Source organism: Harpia harpyja, chromosome 1 (assembly GCF_026419915.1).
Source record: "Harpia harpyja isolate bHarHar1 chromosome 1, bHarHar1 primary haplotype, whole genome shotgun sequence".
Classification (NCBI taxonomy): Eukaryota; Metazoa; Chordata; class Aves; order Accipitriformes; family Accipitridae; genus Harpia; species Harpia harpyja.
In genome coordinates, this window is record NC_068940.1 from 30,976,705 (window position 1) to 30,991,802 (window position 15,098).

General features: G+C 61.3%; 1 protein-coding gene across 3 annotated transcripts; it reads right to left on the reverse strand.

Annotated features, from left to right (window-relative positions):
* Window positions 1–1,596: 1,596 nt before the first annotated feature.
* On the reverse strand, window positions 1,597–14,432 carry SAMD10 (sterile alpha motif domain containing 10). 3 transcript variants are annotated; one of them, XM_052785015.1, is made up of 5 exons: window positions 14,322–14,432; window positions 8,497–8,681; window positions 4,735–4,903; window positions 3,416–3,556; window positions 1,597–2,932 (listed from the first exon to the last, which is right to left on the reverse strand). In XM_052785015.1, exons 1-5 carry the CDS (start codon window positions 14,350–14,352, stop codon window positions 2,868–2,870), a joined length of 591 nt encoding a protein of 196 aa, XP_052640975.1. In that variant the 5' UTR covers window positions 14,353–14,432; the 3' UTR covers window positions 1,597–2,867. The 3 variants fall into 3 exon arrangements, with proteins under 3 accessions (XP_052640975.1, XP_052640968.1, XP_052640983.1); XM_052785008.1 differs by lacking the exon at window positions 14,322–14,432 and adding an exon at window positions 10,980–12,872; XM_052785023.1 differs by lacking the exon at window positions 14,322–14,432 and adding an exon at window positions 10,980–12,872 and having other exon boundaries at window positions 1,597–2,975.
* Window positions 14,433–15,098: the final 666 nt, after the last annotated feature.

Below are 15,098 nucleotides of genomic sequence, written 5' to 3' on the forward strand. Positions count from 1 at the left end.
CCACGGCTGACAGCGCTGCTGCTGCAGAGGAGATGGGTGTTTTTCCTGGTTGTTTTCTTTCCTTTTCTTAAAATTCAATAAATTCCCCCAGCTTTGTTGCTTGTGAGGTTCTAGTGAGGTGAGAAGAGCCAATTTCACTGCATTTTTGAAAAGGTCAGTATGGGCAGAGGAGGAAATTCTGATTTCTGTGTCCTCGGGGGACCGGAGGCTGCACACAGCGAAGCCCCAAAGCCGGTTCCCTGCGGCCGGAGCCCGGGGGTCACAGCCCCCCCTCTGCACCCACCACAGCAAAGCTCAAACGGGAACTACCCACTGGCAGGGTCCGGCCGAGCCGACCCACACGCAGAGAGAGGAGAGGGCGGCCGCCGCGGTCTGGGTCACCCTGTTGTAGGCACCGAGCAGGTGACGCCTTTCTCTGAGTTGGTAGAAATTTGGATTTTGGAAATTTGGAGGCTTTGCCTTCAGCCCAGCACCAAACCGCTGCTCTGAGGGTGACAGATATGAGTTATAAATTCCTTCGGGAATGCCGGTGTCGTGAAAATCACCCTGGTGCAGGAGAGAGAATTCACCTGCTTGGATCTGAGTACCATTTGGTGAATCTGTTATCCAAACCAAAACGGCTTGAGAACCGGATTTTGTTTCTGAGACCTTCCCATCACCTGAGCCTTGTACAAACCCCGTCAGGGACCCAGCGTGACCACCGCAGTCGGAGCCCGAGGATGCTCTGTGCATCCCGCATCCCGCCCAGGCCCTGCCACGTCCTTCCCTGAGCCCCGAGCCGGGCGCTGGCTTGAAACCCCCGTCCAGCCTCAGTCGGCACTCAGGGGTCCAAGCCATGGGGAGTTCCTGCCCTCCAAACCCCGGAGGCAAATCCCTGGAGCGTTACATCTTCTCCTGCCCCACCAACACTTTGAGACTACCTGGAGGGCTCTGGGGATGGCTTTTCTTGGGGATTTCAGGGGGGGAGACAATAAACCTTTGGGTGCAATCACAATTTTTGCTAGCTGTGGGCAAACAACTCGTTTTCAGCTCCTCTCTGATCCCACCCCCGTGGAAATCTTCCAGCTCCTTCACCAGTGAGCAGTGTCACAACGATGGGACAGGGATGGGACAGGGATGACACCGGGCTGCTGCTGCCCCATGCCAGCCCCAAGCTCCGCTGCTGGCTGCCTTAATCCTGCCCGCAGCCCCACGCTCTCCCATCCCACTTAGCACAGCTCGTTAGCTGGGGTAATGCCACTCACAGACAAGCTTTGGAGACCTTTGCTTTGCCACGAGCCGTTACCTGCGCCGGAGTGGTAACTACAACCCCAAATCCTTCCCACTTCCCCCATCCAGCTGCTCGCCGGCAAAGGCTAGCAGCTTCTTAATTCTCAGCAGTTCTGTGGAGCTGGGGGAGGGATTTAAATACTGGCAAACCCCCCAGGCTGAGGCTTGTTCCCGCAGGACCATCCGTTGGGACCCCTGGCCCCCGTGGAGATGCTTGTCCCGGGGGATTTAGGGCTGTAGACAATTCCTGAGCATCCCCGGGAAGGGCTGGAGGGACTAAACCCACGGCGCAGGTTCAGGTGTGGGAAGAGTCAGAAGAGCAGCAAGTTAAAATAACAGTCTCTTATTTTATTACCAGCAGAGGAGCAGGCGAGTGGTGGGTGGGCACCCGGCCGGGGGGGCCACCGTGACCTGCCTGCGCACCCCTGCCAGTTCCGATGCCCCAGGGGCTTTGGGGTGCTGCTGTTTTTGGACCCCCCCTGGCTCCACAGCCCTGTCCTTGTCACCAGAGGGGGAATGCGGGGAGGTGACAGCATCCACCCTTCCCCCAAATCCTCGGTTTTACACATCATTTTTCCTTACCTGCCTGCATGAGCGGTCTGTGGCTCCGGACAGTGGGGGGTTCGGGGGGTGGGGGGGGTGTAACAGTAAAAGTTGCTTCACCTTAATGACGAGCTGGGTCATCAGGACGGTGCCTTGGTTTGGTGGCACTGTCCCCAGCCCCTGGGCAGGAGGTCGGGATGAGCATTTGCAAATGCCCGGAGGAGCAAAGCTTTGCAAAGAGCTGGTGGGAGCACAGAGGGTGTGGGAAGGAGCACGACTAGGCACCGGGACTGGGGGGGACCTGGCACCCAGGAACCCCCAGCCTCACCCCAGGCAGCACCCGGCACCAGCTGGCAGCATCCTCGGTTTCTCCCACCCGGCCCCTGCATCGGCTTCCCCGTCTGCCCGCAAACAAGGACGGATGAAGGACGAGATCCTGGCACAGCTTCCTCCAGGTCACGGCACCCTCCTGGCGCGTCCACCCTGCCTTTGCTCCCAGATTTTCCAGCTCTGATGACTCAGCTCCCTTTTTAACTCACCAAGTGGAGCCGGGTGCTGGTGGCTTGGCGCTGCTTTTAATTTTTTTTGGCTGGTCAGGTCATCTTATTTGCTACTGATAATTTTACCTCCTGGGATGCTGGAAGACAGCCCAGTCTGAAGAGAAGACTAAAGCTCCCTAAATAAGCTCCAAGATACGGACACGAGCCGCCGGGTGCTGGGATGTCGCCCATGTGCATAAGGCTTCATCTTCCTGTGCATGGCTCTGAGCCGTCCCAGGAATAACTGCGCTCGATTTGTCCGCAATGCTGAGCCCTGCCTGTCGCCGTCTCCTTTTTTCCATCTCTTTCCCTGTGAACCCTCAGGCTCAGGTGGGCAAAAGTTCATCTGTCCCAGCGGCTGTTTTGCTAATTTTCCTCCAGCCAAGAGCCACGTCTGCTGGAGGAAACCTCCCATCTCTGCACAGAAATGTATTCATAAAAAAAGAAAGAGGGAGAAGAAGGAGAGAAGCCCCGGCGTGGCTGGGAAGCTGTCTCTTCGTATTCCAAGTGTGTGGTTCAGGTCTCGTATCGGCGGTGCACAGTCCATCCCAGAGGTGCTCGGTTCACAGTGTTGGTGCAATCTGCCAAACAGACGGATCAGCTAGGAGACATTTCCAAAAGAAGCTGGAACAAGGCAGGAGAGGAAGGAATAAACAGCCTGCAGGGTGGCACGTTCCAGCTCACCCATTGCCAGCCCCGGAGAATCCCATCCCTTCCATGCAAAATGCCGCTGATGGATTTTGGGTTGTGCACGGCAGCCTGCCCCTGTGCACCACAACTCATGTACCACAACCCATCCCTGCGCACCACAGCCTGTCCCCACGCACCGCAACCCAGCCTTCTGCACCGCAACCCCTCTCCATCCACCCCAACCTGTGCTCCGCACCCCATCCCAGCCACAGCGTGGGTTGCATTTGCATCGGCGACGTGCACGTGGGTGCCTCTGGTTTTGGCAGCCACCCAGCCACCGCTCTCCTTGTCTGGATGGGCCGCAGGAGGGGCACAACCTCCCCGGGGTTGGGATTCGTGGCCTCTCTCCCTGTTCGGCCTCTCGCCAGCCCTACCTTGGCTGAGCAGCTGCAGGTTTCGGACCTCCTCGCGCACCTGGAGCTGCAGGACCTGCTGCAGGACCTCCTGCCGCTGCGCTTCATGAGCGATGCCCATGCGCTGCAGCTTCTCCCCGTTCAGCCGCAGCAGCGCCCGACCTGCAAACACGGCATCGCTCAGTGCCCGGCTGGCAGCACCGCGTGGCGGGGACACCGTAAAAGTGCAACTCAAATGGGAGCCCATCTTCACGTGGGAACAAGGAGAGGGAAAGGGAAGAAGTCCTAAAATGCTCTTTCACCACCTGGACCCCCAGGGATGGAGAAGCCTCACAGGTTGCCCCGCTTTTGGAGAGCACCGGGTGGCAGCTCGAGGTCCCCAGCTTTGGGACAGGTACTGGCTCCAGCAATCACGTAACCCATCCCTGCAGGCAGGAGCTTTCCATTTCTCCACTCCACCTCCCACATCAGGAGATGTTTTTCCGAGCGCACAGTCCCTGCGCGGGCTGGCCGTCCTGGGGCAATGGCGGTACCCATCAAAATGCATTAGCGTTGCCGTCACCGTCCCCGGTGAGCCACTCTCCTCCAGTCCGGGGGCTATTAGATGAGGGATTTACAACCAGCTTTTGTCCTTGTTTCCCAGCGTACATTTGCTAATGCTGCCTTTGTTTCCCATGCAAGGGCTGGCTGAGCTCTTGCATTAGGGTTTCGCATCCCTCCCGGGCAGCTCCAGCGCTCCCTTCCCTGCTGCTTTCTCCTGGCCCTGGCAGAGCTCTGCCCGGCCATGCACACGTCATGGTCAGACCAGGATGATGCTCATACGTAAAGGTCAAAGCCACTGTCCCCAGGGGGCAAAGGGGAGAGAGCAGGTCCTAGAGGTTATTGTCCTCCAAGGACTTGGCTGGGAGTTGGATTCAGACCTGGAGGAAGACATCTGCAACTTGGACTCCAGCTGGGTGGAGATCTTTCCTCTTCTGCAAAAATTTTCAGTATTTAAAAAACTATAAAAATAATCTTATTATATTAATCTAGGCGAGGAGAAGACTCTTCCCCATTTTATAAACTACAATCTCCCCTGGGCAATTTATGCTCATTTTAAACAACCTCCAGCCCGTCCTGGAGCTCACCCCGGTGGCGGATGCCTCCTGCCCAGCCCGGGTGGGTGTCCCCATGCCCGGTGCCATGGGGCGGCTCTCCTCCCGGCTGCATCTCCATGGGGAGAGGGGACAGAAATGGGGGGTACATCTGTCTTCCAAACCACAAACCCCCAAACAGCTATTTCGCAGGAGCGCATGCCAACGGCAATTAGTACCGGTGATCAGCGAGGGTGTATACCGTACCTGTGATGGCGTGGTGGGAGAACGCCTCGACGTAGATGAGATAGTTATGCGGGCAGTGCTTCTTCAGCCATTTGCACACATCCTGCTGGGTCCAGAGCACCACTGGCTTGGCCAGGCTGCCCAGCGTGGGGCTGGTGTGGTAGATGCCATAGTGGTCACAGGCACGGCCCTGTGGGGAGTGGGAGGGGAAGGGGTTAACGGGATTTGGCCCCGTGAGGAGGAAAATGCCTTGGCCGGGAGCCCACGGGGACATGCGATGATGCCAGCGGACTTTGGCTTTGCACCTTCTGGAGTCCCTCGGCTCACCCCGAAATAGCAGCATCAGAGGAACTGGTGAGGGAAGCCAGGGGAGTGGGGACGGGAGGCTGAGGTGGGGGTCCTGCCCTACATAGACCCCACACCTGGGAGCTCCCTGGCCCTCCTGCTGCAGGCAAGAACCCTGATCCCCCTCCCCTCCATGTTTCCCAGCCCAGCAGAGAATCGTATGGGCTCAGGAGGTGTCCCGGGGGTCCCCAGGCTCCCCCCCACTAGGCAGGGAAGGGCATTCGCTGGCAGCTCTTTGGGGATGGAGCCAGCGAGGTCCTGGGGGGCAGTGGGTACCAGTGCAAAGCCATCCCCACCAGAAGTCGGTACCGGTGCAAAGCCATCCCCACCAGAAATTGGTACTGGTACAAAGCCATCCCCACCAGAAGTCCTGGGGGAGGCACCCACCAGCCAGTTGATGCCCTGGAGCAGGAGGGACTCTCTCTCTCCTGCTCAGCCTCCTTCAACCCTGAGCTGACCAGCCATGATGGTTGGTGTCTAAAGCCACCTTTGATCCCCGCAGCTCTTTCTTGGGGTGCTGCCATGCCCGGAGACACCTGGGTTGCAATCCTCATCACCCTGGTGTGCCCTGGCCACCCTCCACCTCCTGGAGACCTCTGCCATGCGTCCTCGCCCCTTGCCCGGACTGCCCCAGCCCCCAACGCAGGCTGCTCCCTCTGGCACCGGCCGCCTGCCTGGCCTCGGTGCCCGGCAAGCACCTGCCTGGTGGCAGGATGGGACCAGGACCTGCAGAGCGGAGGGGATGGAGGGGGCAAAGCGGTGCCCACTGGGAGATGGGGCTTGTCCGCTGGCATCCCTCCCTCCCTCCAGCTGCCTGCTGGAGCAGCCGGTCTCTCCCCGAGCCTCCCGGTAGCTCTATTTCCTTGCGAGGTCCTTGCTGCCCGGATTTATCCCGGTACGGAGCAAACCGAATGCCTTGAGCTGTAACAGCACAGAGAGACGAGCCGACTTCTCCCAGGGGGATCTTCAAGGCTGGCTGCAAAATGGGGCTGGGGGATGCAAGAATCCACCTTTTCATGGGTTTAGCCCCCGGGGGGGAGATCGATGAGCTCTCCGCTGCCGGCAATGCCAAGACTTGATCCTCAAGCAGCACCAGCAAACATCACTCCTCCAAAGCGGCTCCCCGCGCCCGAGCTGCCGGGACTGTCCTGGACTGGACCACGGGCAGGTGGGGTTGGGAAAGGGGTCCCCGCTGCCCGCAACAGGAGGGGACCGCAATTGCCAGGGTCCTCACCCGTGTCCGGGACACGGCAGGGGCATGGCAGAAGCAGCAGCCGATGCAGGGATATGCCAGCATGGGAAAGGTCGACAGCGCTTGGACCGCGGTATGCCAATGTCATCCTCCATGTGCGAACATTGGCTAATTAAGCATGCCTAATAGATGAGCAGAGATAATTAGTGTAACACTGACTCTAGACATCCTGCTGTTACTGATACTAATGACACGTCCCTGAGAGATGCCAAAGAGGAGGTGGCAGAGGGCTGCGGGGTCTGGGACGTTTCCCCTGGCCCCATGCTGGGCAGTGCTCACCCCACGGAGCCCGGCCAGCCTGCTGCGCCCAGGGGATCGCTGGGGCTTGGAAAGGGACCTTGCCTCAAGGAGGGCTCGCCTGTGGCAGCTGGGGACATTCGAGCGAGAGGGAAGAAGGCAAAGTTGGGAGGCTGTAAATTAATAACCAAAGAGTCCATCTCCAAACCAGACGGAAAACGTGATAGGCAAGGCGCACAATCTGGTTTCCCAACCAAACAAAACACCACCTTTGGGGGGGCCCCCAGCAGCTGCCCGTCCCCCTCGGACACATCCCGGGAGCTGCCTGCCTGCGGGAGCAGCCCCAGCCTGCGCCGGCCACTCAGCTCCTTCACACTCGGCTGAGCGTGCCGGAGAGCGTGCTGTGGGGAGGAGGAGGGGGCGATTTGTTCTGGGTTCACTAACGAGCGATGATGAGAAGCGGAGGGGCTGGGAGAAATAACAGCCAGCTTCCCGTAAGCTTCCTGCGAGCTTCCTGTGAGCTTCCCGCAGCTATTATCCAACTAACCCTCTGAGGCACTGGGGAAGAGGTGACAAACAACCTGCAGTTTCCCTGGGCACTCTCACATCTGCAAGCACTTCGCCTATCAGACACAGCCCCACGCTCGGGACTCACCTCAGCATCCCTAAACCCTGCATTGCCGGCTCGGGGCGTTATCGTCCCCTCCGGCTGGCGAAGCCCCCCCAGCGGGTCCCCGAGCGAGCCCCTGCGCATCCTGGGTGGGAAGGGGAGGTGTAATGAATCACAGACTCATTTTCCAGCTGGTTGAGCTGCGCTGTCTCTCTGATAAACTCTCAGCCGTGAATATCGAGCGCCGGTGTTGAGGAGAGCAGGCGGGAGGGCTCGGAGGCTGCTCCCATGGGGAGGCAGGAGGTGGCTGGGGGGGAGCTGGGTGGTGGGAGCCATCCCCTGGGAGCTGCAAGGAGCAACTCGCGTCACCTGCCTCCTCTTGGGCATTTTTCCTTGCTTATGGCAAAATTAAAGCCTTTCTCCCCGTCAAATCCCTCTGGGAGGTAGGTAGAGGCAGACAAGAGAGAGCCATGATGAATGCAGCTGGTACCCGGAGAGTGGCTGGCGTGTCCCTGTGCAGGCAGCGCTGTGCAGGCAGGACTGTGCAGGCAGGACTGTGCAGGCAGGACTGTCCCCATGCTTTTCGCAGAGGTGTGAGAGGGAAAGAGCTACCGGGGTGCTTGAAGAGGTGATGGGGACAGTGCCACCGGGACAGGGGACACTGCACCCCTGGGGCTGCCACTCCTGTGAGCATCACAGCGTCTCCATGTTGGAGGCTGGAAGCCGGGCAGTTCCATTTCCCCCATTTTCTTTCCAGCGCTCACCAGCTGGATGTGCTGCCTCTGAACGCCGCTCCCAGGGTGTTACAAAGGGGTTAGGAAGCACCAGGAGCCGCACGCTGGGAAGATGCTCCTTCCCATGGCCGTGCAGAGGCAGGGCAGCAGGCAAATGGCTGGAAACCTTCAGTTCACAGCCTCATTAATGCAATAAAGTTCAGAATTTTAGGAGGACAATGGCCCAAACCTGGCTAAGAGATGTACCCAAGCGCTCAGGGATTTTAAGGCATTATAAGGAATTTGGTTCCGGCACATTTACTGCAAAATTGTATTTAGTCCCATGTCCAGGCGTGGAGGGGAGGTGACACGCAGAGCTCACCCCAGCCCAGCCCCCAGCCTGATGATAATAATTAAATTATTATATTTATGTATATTACTATAATTAAATGACCAATAATCATGCGGGCTTTCAGCAAAACGGGATCTAAAGGCCTGATCCTGCAGAGAAAGGAGAGATGTTCCTGCAGGGAATCGATGGGATGGGGGGGGGACGACAAGGAGCCGTCTTCCCCCGGGCAGCGCCGGGGCAGGGGCCGGGGGGTACGGAGGAGCCCGGCGGGTACCTGCGAGCCCTCGGTCCCTGGCTGCCGCAGGAGCTTGACGGTCCGGCCGCCGTCGGCCCGCTGGCTCCGGCCGTCGTGCCAGGTGAGGCTGCTGCCCGGGTTCCTCTGCAGGCGGTAGCTGAGGTTTTCGGCCGAGACCGTGTGCTCCAGGAGGCTGCGGCAGAAGCTGAAGTGAGCGGCGGCGGCTGCGGAGGGAAGGGGGGTGAGAGACGGCCACGTTTGGGCACCCAAAAATGCCTCTTGTACCCCACGGGACCTGCCGAGCTCAGCTGTACCCCCCACTGCCAAAAATCTCTTCCCTTCCCATTGCCAGGGAGAAAACCCATCAGCCCACAAACTCGCCGGCTGGCACCGATGAGATGTTTGCCCACACAAACACCTCTTGAGCGATGCTTGTTTTGACACCCGCCTGCCGAGCAGACGTGGGGACCCTGCAGCTGATCTTTGCCGCGTGGTTATAACCTCCTGCTCATCACCGCCGCTCTGCCGGGCGAGATGCCGGGAGGGGGCAAAGGGGAAAAGCCACTTTCCATGGACCAGGCTGACATTAAACTGCTGCCGCCTCGGGATGGCGAGCAGAAAAAAACCCATCCTGGGCAGCCTGATGGAGAAGGGGATGCAGGTTGGTGTCCCCCCCAGCACAGACCGTGGTTGCTTGGGGACGGCTGCTGCCCCACAGGCGTGCAAACCCGCACACCCAAGCAAGGGCTGAACATGCACCAGCCCATCTACCGTGGCCCAAAAAGAGCCATTTACCCACGATGAGGGTTTTTGTTCCTCATCCCTTGCGTTTTAAGCAGCTCGGGGTTTTTGGGTTGCAATGAGGATGCAAAGCTTTCCTTTGGGGGGGCTGAAGGGACCCGGCTGCTCTGGGAGGAGGATGTGTGGGTATTAGGGGTTCACGCACTCATCTGCTCTGGATAAAAGCCAGCCGGCTTGACATAAGCAGCGCTGATCCACAGAAGCAAAGACCAGAGCATCCCCCAGCTCACCTGCTCCCCACCACAGCAAGCTGGGCAAGCTATGAACCACCACCGAAATCAGAGCAGCACCCGAAGGAGATCTACCTCCAGGGGTAACCCACCCTGGGAGAGCAGAAGGGCTGGAGAAAACCTGCTGCAGCTCATTTTCATCATTAGTGGGTTTTAAGAGGGAAGAGGTTTCAAAGAGACCTCTCGAGCACACCTTCATGCAAGAGGAGACCAACCAGCCCAAAGAAGTCAAAACGGAGCAGGAAACGGTTGTTGATGTATCCGTGTGGCCCAGATTACCCAGACCACATCACACCACTTTGCTCCTTAAACACACACAGCAACAAGCATTGCCTTGGGGAAACTGAGGCAGGGGACCTGACCGACGGCTGGGGAAGTGATTTTATGGAAAACAAGCTGAAGGGAGATCCATGGAGGGGCTCGGTGCCAAGCAAAGGCAGGGCTGGCAGGGGTGGTCTCTGTGCCTGTCTCAGGTGAGGGGGATATCTCTGATGGCTTCCTGCAGCCTCAAATACCCCGGACCCAGCGGGCAAGGACCGCAGCGAGTTGTGGTCCCTCCAGCCAAGGATGCCTGAGATGCCCCCGGCTGTCCTGCCCCGGCACCCAGCCCTGCCGTGGCCGTGCTGGGCTACCCCTGAGCTGAAAACCACCCATCCCACTGGGCACTGGGGGCAGATATGGTCCCGGCAGGTCCAGAGGGGCTGGTGCCAGAGCTGTGTCCTTCGGGCTGTGCCGGGGCTTCCCCAGGACTGGCTGCAGAAAGGCTCAGTTAGGGAGAGGTGAGGAAGAGGGCTCTGGCCATCATCAGAATCTATATCCATGGGGGGCTATAGAGCATCTGCCACCAGCAGCAGGACGTGGGTATCTACGCTCCTCCAGCAAACAGGGCTGGAGGTGAGAGAGCCAGAGCGAGAGCAGATGGGAGAGTGGGGGGGAAAGACGAAGGGAAAAACAAGACAAGAAGAAAGGCAGGGCTGGGAATGCCAGCGGCACCGCTCCCGTCGGGGGCAGGCAGCTGCCGCCCCGGAGCCCAGAGCCCCAGCCAGCTCCTCCGGCAGCTCCTCCGCAGCCTCCTGCTCCCCCGGTCCAGCCCTCGGGTCCCAACTTTCCCATCGCCCGGCGGCACTTGACCCGGGTAAGGGTAGGGGGAGAGCTGAGCCAGGGCACACGGGAGCGTTTCGGAGCAAGGGAAGGATGGGGGTCAGAGGAACCCCACAGCAGGGCAGCCCCTGGGCTGGCTCCACGCAGGGACACGGAGGTGGCCTCTGCCACGGGCTCTCTTCTCCTTCCCATGCCCTGCATGGGAGCAGCCACAGCAATACCATGAGCACCCAGCCGCCCTCCATCCCCTCCTCTCCTCTTTCTGCTGAGCCGGAGGCTGTGCCCACCAGCCGGGGATGCACATGCAACATCTCCCCCCAACCCTGCCGGCCCCTTAGCCCCCCAGCCGTGCCCTGAAGACCCCGGCCATGCCCTGCAGCCCCCCCTCACCTGGCTCGGGTGGTCCCTGAGAGCTGCGGATGGTGGAGACGCAGCAGAGGGATGGCCGGCCCTGCTGCATCTCGGCGGGAGGAGGGATGCGCGCGAGCGTTCGGCAGCACCGGCTGTCACGAGCACGGCTCCATCCCTGCCTTCCCTCATACCTCGTCCACACCTGACTGACTCCCCCGATCGCCTCCCTCCTGCTGCCAATAAATGGTGGCTGCACGCTCGCCCCAGCTCCGGCGCTGGGCAGCCCCCAGCTGGCCTCGAACGGGGAGGGGGAGATGAATTACACCCCCTCCCCGCTGCCCCGTGGGTGTTTGATCCGGAGAGATGCTCAGTGTTTTCCCTGCGTGCTCCCGCCTAATCCCGTGGCAGGGCCAGCTGGCACTGGGATGGATGGGAAGCCTGGGGGGCTGCTGTGGGGGACACTGGAACCGCCGGGCATCGAAGTGCCTCGGGGCTGAGCTGAGCCGTGGCAAGCTCGTGTGCGGCAGCACCGGGGTCACCGGTGGCTTGAGGCGTTTGGGATGCAGGAGGAAAAGAAAAGAGGGAGCATGGTGATGAGCATCCTTCCCAGGCAGGGGCTGCGGGGCTCAGCATGGTCTGCTGCTGCACCCGGCCAAAGCCGTCATGGTTATGGCCATGGTTGGGGTCCAGGCAGAGGGGGGTCCCTGCAGCCGGCAGCGTGGGTCGGTGAGCAAATGCTGTGCTGAACCTTGAAACAGAGCTGCAGGAGCCTTCAGGCTGGCTGAGCCTGAGCCGGAGCAGAGAGGAGAGAGCTCGACTCTGGACCCCCAACAGCTGCTGTGCCCCCATCTTTCTGGGTCCCCACAAACCAGTCCATGGTCCCTGTGCCTCGTCTGGCAGCCCTGTGCAATGGACATCCCATCGCCTGCTCGCGGGCTGAGGAATCGCTGCCGGCTCATTTTCTCTCGGTGGCTCATTGATCCATTTTGGGCACCTCTCCAGTCACACAGGACAGGCGGAGGGGGAGGCCAGGGGCTGGGTCACCACAGGGAGACCAGCGGCTGCCTGCCCCGGGCGGCAGGACAGGGTTTGCAGCAGTGGCAGGGACAGACATCGCTCCCTCCCCTCGCCCGGCACGCCACGGCTCCCTTTCCTTCTCCAGACACTTTTATGGCTGGTGAAACGTGAGCGCTGGAGAGGCTCAGAGCAGCAGCAGTCACTGCTGGGGAGAGGGACAGGAAACCTCCCGGGGATGGAGACCTCAGGGCAGGACATAGCAGCACGCACCGGCAAAAGCATCCCTGGATTGGTTCCAAGGTGGGCACGGGCTGCTTGCTGCCAGCAAACCAGCTTTGAGCTGACTTTCTGTGGGCATTGCCTGCCTGCTCACAGGTGTCCGGGACCTGCCCCAGGGGAAGCGGTGACAGGCAGCCAAGCTGCAGGAGGAACAGGCAGGGGCACGGAGAGGGGAGCCCAGCACCTGGACAGGCAACACACTGCCTGTATCTGTCTCCCTCCTCTGCCACCGCTTCCCAGCACGGCCTCGGGGACGTCCCCGTGTCTTTGACGCCGTCGCGCGCGTGGGTGTCCCACAGACCTGCCCTCTTGCTGGGGACGTGTCTGTAGGCAGCTGCCATGGGGGGAAGCCAGGCTTCCCGGGGTCAGTCAGGCTTCCTGGGGTCAGTCAGGCTTCCCGGGATTAACGGCGGGCCCTGGGAGAAGCTTGGAACAAGCTTTGCAAGGAACGAAATCCCTTTGTCGGTTTGCGTGGTGTCTGGGAGGGAAAGAGACATTTAGCACCAAATGGGGCGAGAGATTTGCCTACAGGCGCAGAAGGATTCACGGGGAGCTGGTTGTTCCTCTTGTGTTCCTCCAGGCAGGTGAAGAATGGATGAGACCAGAACTCTCCGGGGACTCCTAGGACGGGGAATCCACTCTGCTCACGGAGCAGCTTTGTGAGGGACTTATCTCGCTTTTAGTGGCACCTGCACGAGCCACGAGCCCGGCTGGCATTGCCATTGCCCTGGTCCCCTCTGTCCCTTCCACGTGGCTTCACCCTGGTGGAGGGCAGAGCTGCTGCTTGCACTGACAGAGCCCCTGGGGAGACGGTGATGCTCTCTGGGACCCCCCAATGCATGTAATCTTTGAAGCAGTACCCATAGGATGGCCTTATGGACCAGATCCTGCCCTGAGCCATTCCCTAAGACCTGCTGGCCCCAAGGAGGACGAGACCACATTCAGAGAGGATTGACACCCCCTCAAGCCTCTCCAGCTTCCCCTGGGGCATACTCGGCCCAGGCCCTGGCTGCGATGAGCATCACCCAGCATTTCCCTCTAAATTCTCTGCTTGCGGAGGTGAGCTGGGAGCCCCGCACAGGGACGGAGCTCAGGCTGGCAGCTGCTCGCCGCTGGTGCTTCCCGAGGAAGGAGGAGGAAGGGAACAAAAGGCAAATGCCCTTTCCATCCTCCCTGTGCAGCACGGTGCCCTGGGTGCACATCAGGGGAGCGTGCATGGGTGCTGCCTGCCTGCCTGCACAGCGGGGCAGGCAGCCCTGTGACAGAGGGCCCTGGGGCACAGCCTTAGGGGGGACTGCCTGTGTCTTTGGGGGTGTCTGTGCTCCTGAGCCCCCTGGGGGTACTGCTAGGAGGTCCCCAAACACCCCAGGACAGGGGACCTCTGTAGGGTTGGGTACCCAAGAGAGCATGGGGTGAGGGCAGCAGGCAGGACCTCGGGGCGGCTCTGGGCAGGGCAGGGTCTCCTGGCAGGAGGCAGGCATGGGAGCCCACAGGCATGGACACCCCTGCCTGCAGCGAGCCCCCTTCCACCTTGACGTGCTCTTCCCGGGGGTCCTGCCCAGCTCCAGCACCCCCAGGCCTGCCCTGCCCTGCCCTCACACCCACTCCAGCCAGATTTTCCCAGCCCATTTCACTGGTACCCCACAATACCGGGAGTAGGGAATGTGGACAGACCCTCCTCGGGATGTTGAGGACAGCAAAGGGGGATGTGGAGGAGCAGACCCCGGGGATGGAGAGCAGACACCCGGGGTGGAGAGGGCAGCACCGGGGGGTGGAGGGCGGGCAGACCCCCGGGATGGAGGGGGCAGCATCGGGGTGAGATGGAGGGCAGACCCCCGGGATGGAGGGGGCAGCACCGGGGGGTGGAGGGCGGGCAGACCCCCGGGATGGGGCGGGCAGCACCGGGGTGGGATGGAGGGCAGACCCCCGGGATGGAGGGGGCAGCACCGGGGTGGGATGGAGGGCAGACCCCCGGGACGGAGCGGGCAGCCCCCCAGGGACATGCCCGCCGCGTTTGGGGCTGGGGGAGGCGCGTCCCGCCGTGCACCTGAGGCCCCCCCCTCCGCCCCGGCCCGTGCCCGGTACCTTCCATGTCCTTGGGCTGGCCGCAGCTCATCCTCCGCGCAGCGGGGCCGCGCTCAGGCGGGGACGGAGCCCCGCGCCCCCCAGCGCCGCCGCCGGCACCGGGCGCTCGCGCCCCGCCCCGCCCCGGTGCCCGCGCCGGGGGCGGTGCCGCTCTCCGCCACCCCCGGGCGCCCCGCCCGCCGCGCCGCCAGCCCGCCCCGTGCTGCCGCCCTCTCCCTTCCCGAGGATGCTCCCAGCATCGTGGCTCCGGATCCCGGCCCGGAGAGCACCGGGCATCGTCCCCCCGGATCCCTGCCCGGAGAGTACCGGGCATCATCCCCTTGGATCCATGCCCGGAGACCACTGGGCATCGTCCCCTTGGATCCCTGCCCGGAGAGCACTGAGCATCATTCCCCCCCGGATCCCTGCATGGAGAGCACTGGGCATCATCCCCTTGGATCCCTGCCTGGAGACAACAAGGCATCACCCTCCCGGATCCCTACCCGGAGATCACCGGGCATAACCCCAGATCCCTCCCCAGATGGGGCGACAGGTCCTGGGGACACCAGGGTGCAGTGGGCACCACGCACAGGTTTTTGGTCATGCTTGCGGTGGACACCGCATGGAAAACAATGCCTGGTTGTTCCTTCCTCCCCAAATTTCTCTCCTCCCCACAACCTGCAGCTCCCCAGATGGGTGCCAGCGGGGTGGGTGAAGAAGGATGCTCGTCCCCTTGTGTGCAACACGGGCTCTGGTGGGCGGCCTCAGCATGAGTGGGCACCTGCCAAACCTCACCGA